Source organism: Artemia sp. Qi Xiang Cuo, chromosome 20, assembly GCF_049724085.1.
Source record: "Artemia sp. Qi Xiang Cuo chromosome 20, ASM4972408v1, whole genome shotgun sequence".
NCBI classification, from domain to species: domain Eukaryota; kingdom Metazoa; phylum Arthropoda; class Branchiopoda; order Anostraca; family Artemiidae; genus Artemia; species Artemia sp. Qi Xiang Cuo.
The window spans coordinates 25,368,440-25,392,401 of NC_142813.1; the positions used below are offsets into that span (position 1 = coordinate 25,368,440).

General features: G+C 34.8%; 1 protein-coding gene across 2 annotated transcripts in view; it reads right to left on the reverse strand.

The window, feature by feature from the left end:
- PlexB (plexin B) overlaps positions 1-23,962 on the reverse strand; it is a 305,515-nt gene that overhangs the window by 127,690 nt on the left and 153,863 nt on the right. For both annotated transcript variants that reach the window (XM_089106186.1, XM_089106185.1), the window contains exon 5: positions 8,268-8,368. In XM_089106186.1, the coding sequence (XP_088962312.1) occupies positions 8,268-8,368 (101 nt within the window). The remainder of the gene's footprint in view (positions 1-8,267; positions 8,369-23,962) is intronic.

Consider the following 23,962-nt stretch of genomic DNA (forward strand, 5'->3'; position numbering starts at 1 on the left):
AAGAGCGAGGTATTGACTAGGGGGCGAACCCCCTAATATACGCTGGACTCTGTCTCACAGCTTTATTCTTTAAAACAATAAAAAACTTTAGTGTAAAGAGTGAGGCGTTGAGGAGGAGACAGCCCCTTTCATATACGGAATAATTTCTGTTCGTTTTAAGCTTTAATGTCGCTCCTTATTTTCAGTTTAAAAAAAACTTGTTTTTTTTTTATTTTCTAGGTAAAGGGGGGCCCAGATATAGGCAACGAAGTTGCCATCAAAATGTACTATGGAAAGGACAGTAATGCTGCTCAAATACCCCAAAGACGTCAACAAGCGTGCTGGTATTTTCCAGTTTATATCATGTGAGATTTCAGATATTGTTAAAAAAAAAAAAAAAAAAAAAAAAGTGACAGTACTGACATAATTTCTAAACATGACAAGTCTTTGCAAGTTTACGTAAATTCAAAAATAAAACAAAATTTATTTAATTTTTAAAATATCAGCTATACTTATTGAAATATTAGCAATTTTTGACGAAGTAAAAAAAAAAAAAATTCATACCCCTTGTCTGCAACGGGTCCACTTCACGCCCAAAATGGGAATGAAATAGACACATGCCTACAACATGCCCCTTGTCCATAAGCTCAAAACATTGTCATTAGGAAAAAAAGTACCTTAACACTCACAAATGTATATAAATTTATTTCGGAGGTGGGAAGGAGCACAAATAAGAAAAAAAAAACACAGAAATGTCAATTATGCATCAAAATCAGGAAATAGCAGGGAATATGAACAAAATCTTGAAATTTCAGAAGGTTTGAGATACGGACTATATTTACGTGCCTCTCTGAATCCACCCTTTCCCCCGAGTCCCGTCCCTGTCTAAGCCCCTGAAGAAATTAAAATATCAATTTGATTGTAGATACAAATCAAGATAGTCTAGGTCCTGAGGGAGAACACAAAAGAGTTAGGACACAATGTAATAGTTTTATAAATATGCAACTGCGGCCACAAACATTGCACTTTTTTTTACGCATCTTCTAAATCTTATGTCACCGGATGTGCCCTAAGATACTTCTTGCATGAGGTTACCCTTGATATCCCCATTTGTAAGCAGTTTCTAATATACCCCTGGTGAGGAGCTCCAGATTGCCCCACCCCCAAATATCTCCTCTACTTTACGTTGCTGCCTCCCCCCCCCCCCTTACGTAAATGCATATGTAAGTGCCTTCTATTAAACTACGATAAACCATTTTCAATCATCAATATCAGCAGTGTTGACCAGTCATTGCCAACACTAAAAGAAAAATCATCAATTCTCAGGTAGAATAAAAGAATCTGCCGAAAATTTTACGACTAGCCATACTGACGAAATTCTTGATACACGTCCCATCTAATCAATGAATAGAATCATACTTTTATCAATGGGTGTATATTCGTTTGATTAATGATACCCTAGTCATTGGCGACAATAATCACACCTTTTGACATCATGATTAATTATTTTTAGTCAATTATACTTAAAATATTAATAACCTTTAAACTAGATCACAACCGAATTAGTGAAATATAAGGATTTCAGTTAGTCTATTGAAAAAAAATGCGACACATCATGCGTGACTAAATACTTTTAAAGCAGTAGCACGGCTCCAACATGTGTATACCAATTACTAGTATCTATTTATTCATAGAAAACCTGAAAATAACTTTTCAAGAATCCCCCCCCCAAGTCAAAATCCTGGGTACGGCACAGCATATAGAAGAGCCTATTTCACGAGGATAATTTCACTTATATAGGTATAATCTTGTTGGCAGTTGTAACTGCAATTGCATTAGAAATGCAGTGGTAGCTCTGAGCTCACTCTCCAACTCAACAAAGAGCGAACCTCGGCCCATAGTAACCGAAAATTATAAACTGGATTTCAAACAAACTATTAAGTGCGAAAAAAGGACACTGATCCGAGAATGGTAAAACATTAAGATTTAGCTTCATACAAAGCAATGTGTAATTACAAAACAATTTTTTTAGAATTTCAAGAAGAATTTTTGAGAATTTGAAAATTATAGTAAATCGGAATAGTTTTTTAAGCACTAGCGGACTACCGGAGGTGCTTAGAGAGAAAAATAAGAGCTAACTTGAAAGTGAACATTTTCATCTAACGCCCTTCTTATATATATAAGAAGAAATAACACCGCAATTAAGAGCTCGATAAGGGCAAAAATGTTGTATAGTGAAAATTCTGAGAGTCCATCGATTTACCGTTGTTGAAAAGATATATATTCAATTTCATAGTTTTTAAGGATATACTGCCACGCCGTCGCAACATTTCCCTCTATTATTCCCTACTTTCCCATTTAATGCACCTAATACTATCATCGTGTGGCAGTAGTGGAGGCGAATGAAGGATTTGCGATCGCTCCATGGTTAGAGCTAAGTCAACTGTTGTGCAGTTTACATTTAATTTTTATACTAATGGATAAAAAAAACAGCCAACAGTTGACCTCCCTTTTCCTCTCCTGCTCTTTTTATTATTGAAATTGTCTTTGCTCAAGATTAAATGAAGTAAAATCTAAAAAAAATCAAGTTAAAGAAAGGAGCATAATTAAAAATTATAATTAAAAATAACAGAAATGATTCGCCAAATAAATCATGTCAAATTCCCCCACTCTAAGGTTTCCACTGGAAACTTTACCCCCAAACTTCCTTCCCAATAGAAAATCCCTCCAAGTAGGAATTCCCATCCCCCAAAAATGTCTGCATACTTCCCGATAATAAATACCACATGTAAACAATGGGCAAATTTCGCAACTTAGAGCCCTATCTTTAAGGGCGGTGGGGAGGGGGGGGTCACGTTATCCCTAAAGGCATAATTATTGGATTTTTCAACTATGCTAAACAAAATGGTTATCTCAAAATTTTTATCGGGCGACTTTTTTTTGTGGGGGGGGGGGGTGAAGGGGCGTAAGAGGGGGTCTAGTTGCCCTCCAAACCTTTTGGTCACTTGAAAAGGGCACTAGAACTTTTAATTTTTGATCAAATAAGCCCTCTCCTGATCTTCTAGAATCACTGGTTACGTACGATCACCCTAGAAAAAACAAACACGCATCCGTGATTTTTTTTTTCTGACAAAAAGTGCAAAATTCCACATATTTGCACATAGGAGCTTGAAGCCTCTACAATAGGGTTTCCTGATACGATGAATCTGACTTAATAGACTTCATATATTTGGCATCACCATAAAAATTTCATTCTCTTGATGTAGCTATGGTTATCAAAACTTTGTTTTTTAGAGTTTCGGTTACTATTAAGCCGCGTCACTTTCTAGCCTACTTACAGTTCATTACCAAGAACTATTTGATCAATTCGAACCAGCATCCGAGTTGGTTATGCGCTGACCTGCAATAACTTAGATTTTGCGAGAATGCGTCTTAAAATCTCCATATGAACTTTTTTTTTTTACTTAGCTAGTTGCTCATATAAAGTTTACATGATCAAGTAAACTAAATACTGACCATCAACTTATAGCGTTCGACAAAAGATTCCTTTTATGTGTATTTTCGTTGCGCGGCATTTGTTCATTTTGTAACAGTACGGCTTAATACTGGACATTAAATAAACTAACAAATTGTTCAGATTAGTAGCTTCGTTAAATGTAATGATCTCGAAAAAAAAAAGAAATTCCTGGAAGTTTGATTAGTATCCAATTTTTGAGGCTATGGTTGTACGTCTATGATTGTAATTTATTTACAATGAACTTTTGTGTGATCCACACACAAAAAATATGTTTAAAATAAATATCATTTTCAATGGAAAACATGTCATTCAAGTCGCTAAAGGGTTTTGAGAGGGGGGGAAGAGCATCACTCTTATTTCTAAACCTTTATTAGTCTTGAGATCATGGGCGCCGGCAGGGGGGACGGGGGGCATGCCCCCCTGGAAATTTGGGACTATAAAGCAATTATAAAGAAACCAAAGGAAAGAGAGCAGAGACAGATTAGGGAAAAACCATGGGATAAATGTGTTGCCCCATTGTTGGCTGCCTGCCAGTAGATTTTGACCCTTAATAAGGAAAATATAAGTTCTAATTTGTGACTGAATGACCCATTTCCAGTTATCCTCTTCCTATGAAGATGACTATTGGCCTAACTCACATTTTACTTCCAGTTTTTTTTATCACAAACTATTTGATAAGATTCTCTTGTGACGAAACTTTTTCTGATCCTGTTCATTTTATTTAGTTGAATAGGACAATAAAAAGAAAGAGGATCATTTTGACAGCTGGAAAGTAAGTTTAAATTTTGTTTTTCTTTCGCTATTCTATTTTTTTTTTCTGAATATATATGGGATTTAAGTTCGAGGGGGAGAATCGTCCTGTTATGAAAGAGGTACATTTTACATGGCCGGTATAAAATCAAAACGTGGTATCTATGCAGACAGGATTTTTGAGTATCCCTACTCTTTCTGTAAACAATTCTAAGGCGTAGGAAATTGCATAAAGACAAGTCTACATCTGTTATAACCTACGGAAGCAATAAAGCTTTCTGTAATTTTGGTTTGAAATTGATTTTCTTTTAAGATAAAATGCTTAATAATTAAATATATTATCGATTAAATAAATAGACCCCTTTGCCAGGAATCCTTGTCGTTTAAAATTTACTGTATTTTGTTTAATTTTGCAAGCAATTTAATTACTGTTTTTAATTTAGTTTTTGCTAAAAGTATTTAAAAATAGACTTTTTCCTACGAAAAAATATCCTGAAATTTATTTCCTGCAACCCAACCCCCACTATTATTTTGGCGTCTGCCCCCCCCCCCTGAAAAATTTTCTGTCGGCCCCCTTGCTTGGTATATACATTGTTTGTTGCATTTGCGTTGTTGATGTTATGGCAAATAAAAATCATACATGTCGAAATAAAAAATCTTTTCAGTAAAATTCTTTTCCAGTCTATGGAAGGTTTAGGGGATGGTAACCCTACTCGTTTGTGGTAATTTTTGTTAGTTTTAAGTTTGATTCGATTATTCATTTTAATTTCGGTTCGTTTAGGTCTTCTTTGTCGGTAAATTCGAAACTTTTTTCCAATATAAGGATCGTAAGACAGAGAAGAAAAGTTCCTGTGAAGTTTGCGAAATTTTCAGTAGCTTCCAAAAAAAAAGAAGTCAATACTATAAACTTTATACTAAATAGCATAAACAAGAAACCGAACAAAACTGTATTAGCTCCAAAGTAAACTTCTGAGGAGTCCTGGAGTACCGGACTCGTGTAGAACATTAAATTATCTCTCCAAAACTTGAGATATATATATATATATATATATATATATATATATATATATATATATATATATATATATATATATATATATATATATATATATATATATATATATATATATATATATATATATGCAATTTTAATAGCAAATAAAGCTTGGGCCCAGAAGTAAAATAAAAAAAAATCCAGATAATATACGACTGTAATTGCTAAACAAAATAATACTGAAAATAAAATTAGCCACCATCATGAAATGGGATCAGCATCAATGGCTTCGGATGGCTAAGAAATTATCAAAGGTAACTATTTGTCTATATGACGTCGCAGATACCACAGATAGAAGTAATCATCAATATCCCGCACAAATAATTTTCCTCTTACACATAATTTGTTTGACACTAGAAAAAATGGCACATAGCTTCATCACTTCACGTACAAAAAGGGCGCGAGTACTTCACTTCTGGAATCATATTTTTCTTGTTCAGAACTTGTGTCAAAAATAGCAGACAGCTGCCCAATATGGAGATACTCTCCCGTATATTTTACTAGGTGGGTTCGATTCAAAGTGCCAAACGTTGTCTTGATTTCACTATTAGGTTTCATTATATACTAAAGTAATAACAAGTACGTCACGGCTTAACTTACGATATTTAGATATTGTTTGGATAATTTATGAGCATTAGGCATTATTTGCAAAGGGCATACTCACACAGATGAGGTTGGTTCGAACAATTCTACCCTTGAATAATAGAGGCCTATATAATAAATTTAATAGTATTGTGCTTTCCCTGCCCCTTGTACATCGCTGAACCCCTCCCTCGGTTAAGGTTCGGGCATATGTGCATTTGTGGCACAGCGGATATTAGCCCTTTACAACTTTATTCTATCGAATTTGGTGATGAAAGTGTTACGGCAGATTCTGTTAAAACTAAGTTCGTTCAACTTGAATCGATTTTCCTTGTGGATGTTTATGTCACTAAAGTGTAAATTCCTATTAAGATGAAGTGATCACTGATTTAATTAAGGAGAAGATGATTAATTTCGGATATTCTTCAGTGATGGAGCACGTTCAAAGTGTCAACTACTAATCTAAAATTTAATTAAGACTATTTTGTCAAATTATTTAGGCTTAATAGGTGGCATCTTATATCTAAGATTAGCTTACACCATCTACCAGTTTATATCACAGACTAGAGAAAGAGAAAATAATATTTTTTTCTTTTTCCTGAAAAAAAGAAAAAAATCCCGAAGTGAAAAATTTTGCGAGGGAAAAAGAAAAAATCGCTTCCTTTCCCTAACGCAAAATTAAATCCTCTTACCCCCCCCCCCAAAAAAAAGGAAGAGAAAACTGTACCCGGAAGGTTTAACTCGAACCCCAACCGAGACAAAATAGTGTACACTCTTTTGCGATGATTAGAAACCAACTAGACTGTGATCGTATTAAATAATAAATAAAAAAAAAACAAATTGAAAGTAAGGAGCAACATTAAAACTTATAAAAAACTAAAATTATTCCGTCTATGAGGGGGACAACCCCTTCCTCAACCCTCACTCTTTACAGAAAAGTACCAAGGTTCTTCAATAATACTCTGATCGTTTTCTAATCATCCCAGGAAATCCTTTCCACCCCCTGTAAAAATTTCTCCCGGGAAACTCACCCCAGAAACCTTGCTCCTCACGAAAAATTCTTCCCGACAAAAATTGAGTCCTTTCACAAGCTAATTTTTTATTTACCAGAAATTATCAGCGGCTCACAAATTTAGTTTAATATCTAATTTATACAGACAGATATTTGATATGAATTTAAAATGCCACACTGGTATTTTAAACGGTGTTAAGTTACCAATAAATAAAAGGAATAGTATAGACACAAACAATTTTTAGATTCAACATTCTAATCGTTCAAGTTGACTTAGTCAAATATACACATTGGATAAGAAAAATCAAATATTTTAAAGTATCCTAAAGAACAACGGGATCGGACTACGGCTAATAATGTGGAGAGAATGGCCGATATTCATGGTCGAACCTCAGCACCGAAAGTGAAAATAGAAGAAAAAACTTAAGAACCTGACCACCCTAAAAAAACAATATATATATATATATATATATATATATATATATATATATATATATATATATATATATATATATATATATATATGAGTCACCTGAAACTATCACACAATACATCTATCATCCCGGACTCTTTCGGAGTTTCCCCAAATTTCTCAAAAGTAATTGGGTTCTATTTACGAACTTTAACTTTCGGGGAGATTTCAGCAAACCTAGTTTTCTTCCGGAGCAATTGGAGGATAGTCGAGGCACCAGTATCAGATTCTGAATGGCAACTCTAATTTATCATGAATATTACAAATATTGTGATTTAATTTTTCATATAGCCTACTCAACATTTTTCTTGAGGTGTCAGATGAGTTCAAAGCATTATAAATAGATTTTGTAAATTCGTCTGCCATATTGGAGGGTTGCTGTCATGACCGCTCGAAAAATGAAATCAAATCTGTAGTATTGATGACGCATTCGATTCAGTTTCCACAATCTTAATTCTGAAGTTAAATAATTGTATGTTTTCTTTGTTTTAATGTTCAATTTTTAGCCCCTTTCTTTTCCTATCTTCCGTATATTCCGCCATTTTTAGTCTTGTTCTTTTGGTTTTAGTTAACAATCTTTATTTATTTTTATTATTATTATTACTATTTTGTCAAGACTGGCGCAATCTGTATTAACTTTCAGTAACAGTAAATGAAATTCCACAAAAAGATTGTTGCTGGTTGTCATTATGTATTCACACCTCCATTTTTAGAATTTCGATTCTAAGTGGATAGGGATCACTCTTTGCTTACCGGTCATTACCATGAGCGGTCTGATCCTATTCTTCCTCGTCCTGTTGGTTCATTGGCCACGAAGGAATGCTGAACATAATTAATAATAAAAAAAATAGAAACATATTCTGAGGTATCTGAAGTACATGAAAATGGGAAAGTTTCTTACCTTTTTTCTAAAGAACACCATCCACAGTAGGGGTCGCGAGCTTCTAGACATGATGAGCAATTTGAGTAACTTGCGCAATGCTCAACTCTAATTTTGAACACCTGAAACAAAACAAAATTCATTTTTGTCCCTATCTAAAATATATTTAACAGCAATATAACTCGAAAGTAGAAACTTAGTTTGAAGAAGTAAAGACCGAATGTCTCAGCAGAGTAGGATGGAGGAGGAGGAGCTTTTGGAGCCTCAGGAGGCTTGGTGCCATAATAAGTTGTCAGTAGTAATAAAGCAACGGTAACTGTTAAGAATTAATATCTCTAGCAGCAGAATCTAGCGAGAACCAGTCCTCCGATCTATATCTCACGATTTTAGTCATTTTCCGTTCGTCAGCAAAGTTTTTATATAATGCACATGCTAAAAAAGAGCAAAAAGACCCTGCTTATTGGTTCGGTCCGTATATAATATTTTGGAGGGGATATGTAAATGATATCTTAAAAATTGTTCAGTTCAGATCTGCATTTTGAAGTGCCTCAATAATTATTTAATCTAGAGGGGGGAGAGCAAGTACTCTTCAAACTTAGATCCTTAGATTGTCATCTTAGATCCACCACGTGCAGTTATAAACTACTATTAACAACTGATCGGAGCACCAAGCCGCCTGAGGCCAACACAGCTATGCACGCTTCTCCTCTAATCCAATCTATTCAAAATCTTCCTCTTTACACCCTTCCAGAAAGTTACCGTTTCCCTTAAATCTTTCCTTACGACATCCTCTCACCCAACAAAGGACGACCTGCTTTTCATTTAGCCCCAGACGGTTGGCCGAAAAGGACAATCTTTGGCAATATGTCATTCTTCATCCACAGAAGGAGCCTTGACCATCTCCACTATTCTTTCTCATTACATCCCTAGAAAGTGAGATCAAACCACACTTTCGTACAGCCTACTGTTTGAAATAAGGCTAGTCTTATTTCAAATAAACCAGTAAATAAAAACCAGTAAATAAACCAGTAAGACCAAGATGGGGTGTTTGAAATAAACCAGTAAATAAAATTCATTAATTGAACAGCCGACTTTTGTAATGTACAAGCTTCTCCCATAACATAGTTTTGTCCGAATCTCATCAAAAATTTGGTACTATGCATCTGTAGTGGGTATTTTGGTACTTATGTATTTTACGCCACTCATTCAAGTTTACGCTGTATAAAACTCGAGAACAAACCGGTTTCTTCGTTAATTTCTTTCTGCTTAGCGAGAGACGAGACAAAGACAAGTAATTGAATAGATGGGAAATATATAATTTGGGCTATATTTTTACACATAAGGGGGGGGGGGGGTAAAGTATTTGGACAGTTTGGAGTCAGAAAACAATTCTTACTTTATAATATGCAGAATAATTGTACTTAACACATTTTGCATGCGGACCAGCTATACTTATATCAAGCTATATAATCAAGAATTTTGCTAAATTTCGGGCAATTTTGCCAAATTTCTGCCGAAATTTTCGCCTTCGGCAAAAAATTTACCGAAGGCCAAAAACGTTGGAGGGGCGGCGTCCCATAACATAGTTTTGTCTGAATCTCATCAAAAATTTGGGTAACTTACTACTGGTATTCTCATTGCCCCAAGAAATTTATTGCCTACTAAAGACTCGTATGATTTTTTCATTGTCGATTTTTCTCTAGCTTTCAGCGCTTGTTTACCCAGTAAGAAAACAACATTTCTCGGTTGTCAAGGTGACGGGGAAATAATTCAAAGCGTTATCCCCAGGGTGCGTTCCAGCGTTAAAGCGTAACTGAAGGGTTGACAAGATGATGGAAAACCGTCTTTTTCCCCCGGAAAGAACTGGACCCTGGCCTAGCTTGATAGGGAGCAAAAATTAGGAAATGTAATTACTTGTGCGATAATCCGAATACAATGTGACAGGATAATCTTTTCTTCTCAAGCGGACGGATTTTCCCTCTTTTTTAGAATAAAAAAGAAAAACAATTTAAAATATTCATACGATGTGTCTTTTGGATCGGTCTATTTGTATAAATTACCAACGTCCGAGGAACTACTATAAATCGCCTTTTTGATTTTTCTTGGCTAATGAAAATAATATACCTAATCATTTTCAATAACTTGTGCTTATTAGAATGAGCATAACTTCATTGCAGCAATTGTGATTGTTAGGTAAAGTTTTAAGGGTAATGATTGTAGGATACGTCACAAGCTCAATCAGAATATTTCTTTGACTAAACTAATCAACATGAAACTCATCCTTGAAAAAGAACTTGTTGTTTTTAGTGAGGATCCTGGATACGAACCCACTGCAGCCAATACAATTTGGGTATGAATATACATATTGGGTATGAACCCAATGCAATTTGGGCATTTATCAAATCTTGGCAAAACTAACGGTCTGATATATATTTAGATGGTGATATGTCCAGAAAAAAAATCCCACAAGGTGACAGGTCCGTAAAAAGGGGATTCCAATTGATCATGGTTCGATCGAATATATCTTTCAATTCCAGTTCCCAGTTTGCCGACTCTAAGAATTTAAAGTAGCCCATTGGAACATTTTTCAAGTTCAAGAAAAACAGAAAAATCAATTCTTAAGCTAATGTAACTCTGCTATAAAAAAGGGGAGGAAAGGACGCTAATGTTTAGAATATGAATTACCTCTTTTTGGTGAAATATAGAGCACAAAAAAGCCAAAAACAACAAAAACCTATTTTGGTTAAGTAATAAGACAGAGAAAGGGTACATTGTAAAAAACGTTAAGGGGTAACGCAGCCCCGTACATAGAATGTTTTGGCACGCTGAATTTTTAAAAAAGAAAGCGATAAATAAGCGAACTATGCAGAAGACATAAAAAGTGATAACAAGACAACAATAATGAAACAAAAAGAATTAGGGGAGGAAAACATACTCAAAGCAAACTCACCCTCCCACCTCTTAGTATGCCAGCCTTAAACTAAGAACTCTTTTTGTCAAAAATAACCCCTCTCAAAGGTCTCATGATCTAAATAAGATAGAAAAATTGTTTGTGGAATTTATTCTCAGTAAGTCAATCGGTCTTGGATAATCATTTTAACATTAACTTATCTAATGTATTTAGTTCTCTTGCTTCAATATTGCCTCTTAAATTTGGTCACGTAAGTCATACTTCATCTCTTTTTTTAGTTTGTGTTGAGTTAGCTTTTTGTTGACTGAATATTAGATATATAATGATATTAATTCTTGACAGATCCATTAATTCAAGATTTTTTTTTCACTGTAATTTTTATTTTAATTTTCATTGCTGTAAGAAATGGATAATCATAATTTTGTAATATACGAGTAATCTTTTTTCAGTGAAGCAACAATGACGCAGAAGGGTTTAGATTTTTACAGTTAAAGAAGGAGACAGTATCCAAATTTTGTTGTAGTGAAACTATATTTGTCTTGACCAATCTTGAAAAGAACTAACAAATTAAACTGAATATTTGATGCATAATGATATTAATTGCTAAAAGCCCATCAGTTCAAAATTTTACGGTAATTTATACATTTATTTTCAATATTAAGTACAAAAGAAAAAATTTGTAATATAATTCGTTTTCTGTAAAGCGGCAATGACGCAGTAGATTGTAGGCTTCTACAGTGTGGCGATACCCAAACTCTTGTTTGTAGTTATTTTTATTCGATTCAAACTTGATTTGCATATTCTTTTTAAGTTTCACTCGTTTTAAGATTTATTTATTCATTACATTAATATCTATTGAATGTTTGTTTGCATTGATTGTTTATTTAATATCCGTTCATTTGAGGTTCATTTATAGTTCAATAACCAAATATTTTTTTTTTCGTTTTAAGCTTGATTTTAATGTTCAACATAAGCATTACTCGCTTTAAGATCTATTTATTCATTTATATTATTACTTGTTGCATATTTTTTGTTATGATTGTTTATTTTCTGTTTGTTTTTGGGTTTCATTTATTCTTTAACCTTTCAAAACCCACGGTAAAATATTAATAGTAATTTCTGGTCATTTTGAAATTGAATTTTAACAGGTATTTGTATCTGTATTTTTCTTACAAAAAACTAATATAAAACATGAAATATGTCTTGAAAACTGCGAGAAAATTGTGATATACATCTAAGAACTACCCCCCCCCCCACCTCAACGGACAGACGGATTTTGTCACGGTATTACTGCTTAACGACTCTTCAGAAGTATTTTTCGTCCAATCAGTCAGATCGTTTAAGTTTTTGCCTCTTTCCTTGCAATTGCCTTTGAGACGACCATTTCTTAACATATAGGTCTTCTGCCTTCCATTTCCTAAGGTAGAAATTCTTTGTTAAAGCCACAAAGGCACTAAAAAACAGCAAAGATCCAATTCAAGGCAACAGCGTTGACAATCCTTAGACACCACATGCGCCAATCAAGCCCCAAATGTTATCATATTTATATTTCATTTTTTTTTACTTTAAAAAGAACGGTAAAAAAAAATCCTAACACCTTCAAACGGCCGGGCATTTGTCCCTAAAAATATATGTGTAGAGCATAATAAATTATTATTATTATTATTATCATAGTCCGTACGAAATGAGCGGCTTTCCGGGAAAATAAAAACAAGTTCTTGCAGCAAATTTCACTTGTGGACATTTGTTGCAATCAATTTAGTTTTACTATTTTGAACCAACACTTTATCGGTTTTTTTTTTTTTTTTTTTTTTTTTTTTTTTTTTTTTTTAAATTCAACTCTATTCAAAAAGATGGCAAATTGATAGCTAAAGTAGGTTTTGAAATGTCAATTGGTGATTCCTGAAACCATTTGTTTAGTTTTCAATCAAGCGCTAAGCCCTCAATATTAATGACCTTAGTTCTGCCCTTCCATGATTGGATGAGAGACTATCTGTCAACAAGTGAAATGACATCATTTTTATACAATTCTAAAAAAAAAAGGTTTACGCCAGCTTTGCCTCTCACTCACACTATCTGTCTTGGTTTTTTTCAATAATTAGCCATGGCATTTTAACTTTTTAACTTACTCAAACTCTATCAACTTGATTCTAATTCTACGACCAGCTGCTGGAGGCACGACGAAGGGCGGTGAGGGACCCCTCCTCTATAGCAAGCTCGACGAGTCCCCAATTTTTTTTTCGATTTTTCCGAAATTCTGATTAAGGTTGGTAAAATAGTCGCCAAAAAATTCATTGTCAAAAATTCATGAATGCGTGTCACTGAAATTCATTGTCCTTCCACCGACATTTTTGTTTATTGACACCCACGCTAACATAAAAAAATATATATATTTGAAGACACCAATGTTTAAATAGGCTAATGTATAAAACTGATCTTTTTTCTAATAATTGCTACTTCTGTCAACTATATAGATTTTCCTTATTTTAAGATCATTTCTTCAGAATATTAAAACACTCGTTTGTAAAAGGCCATTTTTTCGCTATTGTATTTTGGTTGCGCATTAGCTCTCGGAATTTAGACACTTCAACAGATTACATTTATTTTCAATTTTATGTACGTAGGCTTTGTTGTCGGAAACACCGGTATAAAGTAAAGTGGATCTAGATTTCTAAAGCCTCTTATTTCGTCTTCATAGGCCAGTCAGCCCTCCGCCAAGTTTGTACAATTTTTTTGCATAGCTTCTGTTCCTCCAAGCTAATCCCCTAGGGTTGTTTTTATCAACCGTCTAAGGACTTCATTTTTATTACCCATAAAATGTTGACTGAACAATCTTACTTATAATTATAGATACATTCTAAGCAACTTAACGATTTCTTCCGTTATAGGCCAAAATCAGAGCAATCTCTATTTTCATAGCAATACAAAACTACCTCATGTCTGGAATATTAATCTCCCATTTCGCTTACTGTATATAGCCCTCCTGTGTTTACAAATGCTATAATTTCAACCTCAGGAAATATCTCCAGTAATCCCACTCAAGAGCCTCTATTTGGACGTAATATCCCCTCCCTTTTCATCATATTTGATATAATGAGGTTTCGCTACGAAAAGACGTAAAATATTATGACAGGAAATAGCTATCGGAGAAAAACAAATTGGCATTTAGTCTTTGCATTTACTTATAATTTTATGATGTTTTTCAAGTTATTTTTTAGACATAGTTTACAGAGGATTAGTCAATAGGGGTTATAACCCCCTGTAAGTTAATAAAAAGATAAAATACTATCACTTTTAAGAGTTTAATTATCTCACATTAAACAATTAGGCTATATCTCACCCTCCACCCTGCAGAAAACTATACCTGCGACTTTAATAGTACGTATATGAATATCATAGATTGCTCAACATAAAAGTAAATCAGTAATTTGCTTAAGTGGGAAGTTCCACATTTTATGAGATATATGAGTGTTCTAACTTATCAATTAAAATAATAATTCTAAAATAAAAATTTTTCCAAAAAAAGCACAAAGTGATTTTAAAAATTAAATGAGCACAAATAAAGCCTTATAATAAGTTGAAAGGGGCCGAACGAATATTACCATTAGTAAAAAAAAAAAAAAAAAAAAAAAAAAAAAAAAAAAAAAAAAAAAAAAAAATCTTCAATATCCACGAATTTGTCTTATTCTTTTAGCAATATTTCGTACACAACTCTGGTAAGCCTATGTTCAGGATAATTTAATATCCTTAGCCAAAATCTAACTATCTTGATATACCTTTGTTTTCAACCTGAAAATGAGCCGTAGTCCTCTTTTATGACGAGGCCTGCAGAAAGTGCTGCTTTTTGGAGTCCAAACATTCCTTTAAAGTAGTGAAGTTGAAAAGACTCCATTTGTTTAGCCGGGTCCGTTACCCCACACCTCTACAACGTAACAAAGAATGTGCATTATTTTTGTTATCTTTTTCACATACACAATCAATTGGTGTATCATTTTTTGATTTACCAATTCAAGAGATTTGCTTCAACAAACTAAATGCTTCAAAAATTAACAATTGGTGGCTTAAGTTTAATTTAGGCATAAATTCTGGTTACTTTGGATGGAATGGAATATAAAAAGGAACAAAAAAGGTAGGCTACTAGGGCAATATCAGACAGTCATAGACCTTACTTTCTGCAGTTATGTAGCACAATTGTAAGAATATCAAATCATAAGGATGCGCACAGGCTACTGAAAGACAGCTCTGGGCCTAGGAGCGAGGCAGCGAAGCTTCCGAGCCTAGGGCCAGTAGGCTATAGCGCAGAAAGAAAAAGTTGGAAAGAAAAATATTTTCGACTGATTTGTCTAGGATTGGTCTCCTCAGACTGGTAACTTCTGTGGTAACTTGCCGGGAAAGTGACCAAAAAATCGAAATGCTTAGATTCGCTTAAAATTTGGTAGACAGGCACCTTCAACTAGAGAGGCTTTCCAAGACAGAACTGTTAGACAACTGGCTTTTACAGTCCATGCACTACTTGCTTCGGCACCAAATCATTCCACGCATTGGACTTAGCTCACTTTGGCACTAAGTCATGACTTTATTTTCACAGTAGATAGAACTTCGCTACGCGACAGAGAATTTTCATAGCTTGGACCGAAATTGCGCAACTTAATTTTTTTTTCGAGTCACAACCCAGCTCGTTTTCCCAGAGGCCCCATTGCGTTAAATTGATATCAAACGACCTCTTCTGAAATACGTCTTGACAACAAGAAATTGCGGTAAAATTCCTTCTCCTTCATATAGGTCAAATTTGTCAGAGAGACGGACTTCAAAAGGATAGAAATAATACATTAGATAATACTACTGACACTAAATTTGGCTGACATCCGACAACCCTTCTAATAGCTATTGTTCAGATGAAATCAATTTATGGACCCCCCCCCCTCTCCTCCAGAGAATTCTAATGGAGCCCTGAATCCTAATAGGCATCGTTAGAACATTATCTTCTACTTGCACACCAGGTTTCGTTAAGATTCAATAATTCCTATCAGTGAGACTCATGATGATACAAAATTTGAGCAGACTGTCTGCGGCCTCATACTGTGGCTTCAGCATTATATAAGACTTTACGCAACACACTGTGTCACTGTAAACACCTAAAAGGTCAAATTTGACATTTTTATACTTGTAAGGTAATTTCCAAGGACAGTTTGCTAAGCTGTTCTCCAATGGAGGATCAGCAGAGATATGTATGTTCTATTGCAATTTGTTTCTCCTGATCTACATTGTTCTGCTCATCCTTCCTTTGGAAACAGCTAAACAAACGGTTTTGGGAATTTAATCAGAAGTATGAAAGTATAAAAAAATGGGGCATGACAGGGACAATTTTGTCGCTTCGATTCATTCCCCTACTCTATAAAAAAAAATTCCAACTTTGGCTTGTTCACAAAAATTATTTTATTTTTTTTTTGTTCTAACTGAGAATTCACATTTGGGAGAGGCCTAAACCAGTCAAAGATCCTGACTATATTCTTTTTTTGAATGGAAGAGGAGGGAGGACCAAAAAAGCAAACAATAGGCAAATTACATAAATCACGCAGAAGAAATCTAAAAACATCGGGATTTCAGGGGAGGAGGAGATACTGTCTCAAATATCTCCTGCGTACATACCTATTCCGAACTCATTAATCTGGATACGTCACAAATAAACATAGTGGATTGATCGATCAAGCCCAGGAACACAGAAATATATTTCAGGGGTAGAAGGAAGAAACAAATTTGGAAATAACAATATAAAAGGATACGAATTGCATGAAAAAATATAGAAAACTATGGGTTATACTCTCTATAGAAAATGGTTACAATCTCTAGACTGTAAGGCGACACTGTCCAGGTGGACCGTATCCTGCGTTGGCAAGACCAGATTCAAGCATCTGGTCTCCTTTGACAGAATGGGTTTTTATTTTTTCTAACAAAAAATGTATTTAAACATTACAATATTTAATTCAGTGAATTTCAAGATACACAAGGCAAACATTTTTAGAGATTGAAGTTATTTACTAAACAGGGTTCAGAAGACACCAGGTGTGTATATACAGTAATGATTACTTATACTATCGGGTTGAGTAAACAGTCATTGAAGATAAGGACGTCATTACCACCTTTTGACGTTTTATGATAGGTAAGGTCATATCCCACATGTCAAAATGAAGCTGACAGTAAATATTTGTGGGAGTTATGATAATGTCAAATTTTACTTATCAATGACTGAATCTTGAGGGTAGTAATTGAATGTTCAGTAACTACCCCGAGGTTCTAATTTATGTGGAGATTAATGGACCAATCCGTCACTACTCTACGAGTACTAGCAGATGCATAATAAAGAAATTCTGTTTTTCCCACACGTTTGTGTGTATGTATCCGTCGATCTCCACAAATGGATGATAATGGGGCGCTTGTCCGTCCCTGGCAACTCCAAACTGCCCCAAGGTTAATTCTATACTAATCCAGTTTATTTGAGGGTTATCCCTTTTCAACCATCTTAGGTTTTCTGAAAATTTGTACGAGCAGAATTCCATATTTTTTTTTTCATTAAGTTTCCAAATTACAAAACGACTGCCGATTAAAGATCAATTAAATGGACGTCACTGAAACGAATGGACGCGTATTATAATTAAATAAAAAAAACAAGTTTTTTTAACTGAAAGTAAGGAACGACGTTAAAACTTAAAACGAACAGAAATTATTCTGTATATGAAGGGGGCTGTCCCCTCCTCAACGCCTCGCTCTTTACGCTAAAGTTTTTTTATTGTTTAAAAAAATAGAGTTGTGAGAAAGTCAAACTTTAGCGTAAAGAGCGAGGCGTTGAGGAGGGGACAGCCCCTTTCATATGCAGAATAATTTCTGTTCGTTTTAAGTTTTAACGTCGTTCCTTACTTTCAGTTAAAAAAACTTGTTTTTTTTTATTTAATTTTTGAACGTTTTTGAATTTATGCATGTTTTGATTTTGGCTCACCGTACATGAATAATTAAAAAAAAATTTGCATATTATATTTGGTTAAATGGCTTTCTCGAAACTTGTTTAATTTTATTTACGAACGTTTTTATTAGTAATAAATATACGTAACTTAGAATTAACTTACGTAACGAACTTCTATATTCATAAATTTTTAACACGTATGTTAGGGGGTTCGCCCCCTAGTCAATACCCTGCTCTTTAAACTATAGTTCGAATTTTTTTTTCAGTTCTTTAAAAATGACCTCTTAAAATCAGTTGATCAGTTGAAAAACTTGTTTTTTTTTAATTTAATTCCTGATCTTTTTCTTTAATAATGCTGGGAAATCCGGCGCCCCCTTCATAGCAATGTCCCTTCCCCCATGAAAACTTCCTTCATGGAAAGATCCTTCCCTATAGCCCCCGACCCGCGCCGGCCCCCACCGACCAGAAAAAAAAACCGCAGAAAAAGTCTGTATAATTACCAATAACCAATACTAGGCCTATATGTTAACATTTAGTAAAGTTCATAAATTTCATCCATCCCCCTGGAGACTTTGGGGAATCAAGTCATCCTAAAAGACATTTTTATCATATTTTCGACCATGCTGAACAAAATGGCTATCTCAAAATTTTGATCGGGTGACTTTGGGAAAAAAATGAGCATGGGAGGGGGCCTAGTTGCCCCCCATTTTTTTTGGTCACTTAAAAAGGGCACTAGAGCTTTTAATTTTCGTTTGAATGAACCCTCGCGCAATATTCTAAGACCACTGGGTTGATATGATCACCCCTGAAAAAAAACAAAAAAAAACAAACAAATAAACACGCATCGGTGATCTTTCTTCTGGCAAAAAATGTAAAATTCCACATTTTTGTAGATAGGAGCTTGAAACCTCTACAGTAGGGTTCTCTGATACGCTGAATACTATGGTGTGATTTTCATTAAGGTTCTATAACTTTTAGGGGGACTTTCCCCCTTTTTTCGAAAATCAGACAATTTTTCTCAGGCACTTAACTTTTGATGTGTAAGATTAAACTTAATGAAACTTATATATTTGAAATCAGAATTAAAATCTGATTCTTTTGATGTATCTATTGGTATCAAAATCCCGTTTTTTAGAGTTTCGGTTACCATTGAGCCGGGTCGCTCCTTACTTACAGTTCGTTACCACGAACTGTTTGATTGAAGCAATAGCTTCAATATAGTAGAAGCGAACCACAGCTCATTCGGCTGTGAAAATACGAAAGGTGTTAAGTGACAAATCAGTCAAAATGAGTTAAATATCGATTGTACTAAAATTAGGCTGCCCGTCGATTGGTTTAATCAGAATGCGCGTATCCTCTTTCGTTCTCGAGATATTCTCAATTTTATAATCCATCAAAGCGCGTTATAACGAAATTTCGACCAGTTTTGCCGACCAAAAAGTGTTAAGTATACGGCTCTTCCACAGCCACGAAGTTTGTCACATAAGGCCCAGGGGTGGATCCAGGATTTTTTAGGGGGGGGGGGTAAAATAGGTTGATCCGAAAAAAGAATTTAGGGGGCGAAAAATAGGTTGATCCGATAAACTTGCGATAGGAGCAAGTTTAATTAACGCAAACTTGAGTAATTAAGTAAATTACACTACTTTTGACTACGCTAGGGGGAGCGAGCGCCCCCCGGATCCGCCACTGATAATACCCACCATGAAATGCCAGAAAGGCACGATTGGATCTCGAGAGAGATATGGAGGCATATTTTCCAAAACAGTTTTTTGCTTCTCCTGAACATATTGGAAAATATCTCTCAACGCCTTTCGTATTTCTATAGCCACATTGTATCGGTAACTGAAATTTTAAAAACGCAAGTTGAAAAAAAATATCTAGCGAGAAAAAAAATTTTCATTTAAGAGTGATTCAAGATGGATATTGGCCTAACTTAATGCCGTAAGTTCATTACGAAAATAAATTTTCAGGGATTTTGAAAGAGTTGGAAACCTCTAAAAATGGCGACAGATAGGAATGAAAAGTACACGATCGGAATTGCTATTGTAGGATATCCAACCTGGAGAATTACAGTCCCCTACCTTAAACAGCGAGGGAAATCAGTGTTTTGCATGACTAACACTGATGCTCCTTTTCTTTCTTTCTTTTGCAGGGGTGTTGGCATGTGTGGAGCCAGAGGCCGTAGAATAAAAGGTGATGCATGAGTAACACTGATGCTCCTTTTCTTTCTTTCTTTTGCAGGGGTGTTGGCATGTGTGGAGCCAGAGGCCGTAGAATAAAAGGTGATGCATGAGTAACACTGATGCTCCTTTTCTTTCTTTCTTTTGCAGGGGTGTTGGCATGTGTGGAGCCAGAGGCCGTAGAATAAAAGGTGATGCATGAGTAACACTGATGCTCCTTTTCTTTCTTTCTTTTGCAGGGGTGTTGGCATGTGTGGAGCCAGAGGCCGTAGAATAAAAGGTGATGCATGAGTAACACTGATGCTCCTTTTCTTTCTTTCTTTTGCAGGGGTGTTGGCATGTGTGGAGCCAGAGGCCGTAGAATAAAAGGTGAGGGCCTTTTTTGTAATTAAACCTGAGGACGCCTTGTTGTGATACAAGCAAAAGATACATTAGATGTTTTTATCTTTCGCGTCCTACTGGGTTGTTTTCATGATGTATTTCATTGGTTTGATCATTTAAGGTCAGTTCGGAACAAGATGTTTTAGCTTTTCGTTTGATATGCCGTCGCTCAAACGAGTTTCTGCAATTATCATTAGCTAATAGCTTTTTAATATACTTTCCTCAGCATTCCGGACCAAGCATTTTTCAAAACATTGCTTGACAGTATACCTAAACTTTAATGTTGATGTTTAAACAGTAGAGTTGTGAGAAAGTCAAACTTTAGCGTAAAGAGTGGGGCGTTATGGAGGGGACAGCCCCTTTCATATACGGAATAATTTCTGTTCGTTGTAAGTTTTAATGTCGCTCCTTACTTTCAGTTAAAAAAAAACTTGTTTTATTATTATTATTAGTTTTTTTAAATAAAAAACTAATAATAACTAATAATAATAACTTTTTTTAAACTAGTAATAACCTTACAATAACCTAAGTTTGATTTTTGTTCCAGTTATTTAAGAATGACTCCTGAATCACAAAGGCTGTTTAATTAGAATAATAGCATCTTTTAAAAGTTAAAAAAGAAATTTTAGCGTAAGAGCGAGCTGTTTAGGAGAGGCAACTCATCTCATATACGTAATATTTTCTGTTCTTGTTAAGTTTTAATGTTGCTTCTTACTTTCAGTTGAAAAAACTTGTTTTTTATTTAATTGCTGATCGTTTTTTTAGAAATATCGGGAAGTCCAGCTCCCCCTCCATGGAAAATTCCCTTCCCCCACGAGAAATTTCTCCATGGAAAGACGGACTTAAATTAGCTATATTTGCGGAACTAATTTTGTAAGGCATAGTAACAAAACGACCGAAGAGGTCGAAACTTTTTATGAATATGAAAGTCGTAAGTTGAGCAATTCTCAAACCACTTAAACGAATAAAAGAAAATATATTTAAAATATGTATGTAATATCTATGTTTGTTTTAATGTTACTTTCAGTTGGAAAAAAAATCGTTTTTTTTTATGTAATAACGAAGTTTACTATCAGATAGAAATCATAGTTATGAAGCGTCTTAAGGTAAAATTCAATACTAATATGGCTGGAAAAATGGATTAAATGGCTGGAAAATAACACGAACAAATTATTGCTTATATCGGCCATTATTTAGAAAAATTCGAACTTTAGCGTAAAGAGCCAGGTGTTGACGAGGGGGCGAACTTCATCATATACGTAATATGAGGGGATTCGCTCCCTCGTCAATACCTTGCTCTTTACGCTAAAGTTCGAATTTGGTTCCAATTCTTTAAGAATGACCCCTGAATCACAAAGGCCGTATAATTACAATAAAAAGCTCTTTTGAAATTACTAAACATACTTCAGCGTAAAGAGCAAGGTATTGAGGAGGAGACAAACCCCCTCATATACGTAATCATTTCTGTTCGTTTTAAGTTTTAATATTACTTCTAACTTTCAGTTGAAAAAATGTTTTTTTATTTAATTTCTGATTGTTTTTGAATAATGCTGGAAAATCCAGGACCCCCTTCACGGAAATTTTCTTTTCCCAATGAAAAATTCCTCCATGTAAAGATCCTCCAACGTAACCTAATCCCCCCACCCCCCACCAGAAAAAATCCCCCTGAAAATGTCTGTATATACCAATAACCCCCTTAGGGGTATTCCCCCTTTAGGGGGTATTCCCCCTTTTATTTGAAAATGAGGCAAATTTTCTCAGGCGCGTAACTTTTGATGGGTAGGACTAAACTTGATGAAACTTATATATTTAAAATCAGCATAGAAATCTGATTCTTTGATGTATCTATTGGTATCAAAATTCCGTTTTTTTATAGTTTCGGTTACTATTGAGCCGGGTCACTCCTTACTTACAGTTCGTTACCACGAACTGTTTGATGAAAGAAAAACATATCGACGAACCTTTGTCATTATGTCAAACTTGTCTTTTGTCATTATGAAAGACATCGCCGAACCTTTCTTTCTTTTAATTGTTCAGGTGGTGGGACAAAAACCTCTTTTTCTTCCGATGATTTATCTAATCCAGGTTTTTGATTTTCAAAGGTATGGTAGGCATTGATGACCTTATCCATGTCAAAATTCAAAACCCAATCATCATCGCTATCATTATCAATTTGTTTGCTTCGCTACACCTCGGCTTATCTTTCGTCATTATGAAATACATATCACTGAACCTTTATTTATTTATTTTTTTTTTTTTTTTTATACAAAGGTATGGTAGGCATTGATGACTTTATCCATGCCAAAATCCCAAACTCAATCATCATCGTTATCTTTTTCAATTTTGACACGTTTTAACTCTCGCTGTCCAGGTTGATTTTCATTGACTCGCTCACATAAAACTCTTGGTATTTTACAGAGAGCATAGGGGGAAATACCCCTCTCTCCTGCGAGCGTAGTCTGTCTTCATTAGCCTTTTCTGTAGAATGACCCATATACCGTAAGATCTAAAACCCATTAATGTTTGCCTTGATAGGACTAGGCTATACTATCCTAGGCAAATTCACCCCGATTGGTTATAGGTTTAGGCCGCACTTGGCGCTGAAAATGATTTACCTCATTTACCGAAGAAAGCTGTCGCTAAAATAAAGAAACGTCAGATAGGTACAACATAAACGCGGAGCTTTATTCAATACTTAGACACAGAGTGGAGGGGGTCTCTCCGATATGGCTCTTAAAAACCCATTGTTTTCTGATTTTGAATCCCCCCCCCCCCACGAAAAAAATATCAAATTTCCCTCACCCTTGAGGTTGGATTTATTACCAATGTTTGATAATATTTTAGGTTGCAGCTGACCGGGCAAAGCGAGGGGGCTCAAATATACATTTCTTTTCTTATCAAACTATATTTTCTGGAATAATTACGCTTCTAGGCGTAGGAATTTAAGGACATTAGAACATTTCTAGGACACTAGAAATTTAATTGGCAGATGTCTCTAAATGGCAAATGTGCAACTGAATAAATAAAAATGTGGCAAGTTCCAAATAGCTCCAGATTTAATCCTCTTTTTTCGCCTCTCTATGTAGGCTAATACAGTTTTAGTGCATCATGTTGTACATTTCTTTAGTTTTGGTTGTCACGACAAGAAGCATGATGAAAACGACACAAAGTGTAGGAAGTTAATTAACTCTAGCACAACATTTCTCTTGACAAATTTATTTCACCGAATGATAAACATTCCGAGATAAATTATGATTTGGAATAAATCTTGTTTTCACTGATCAAA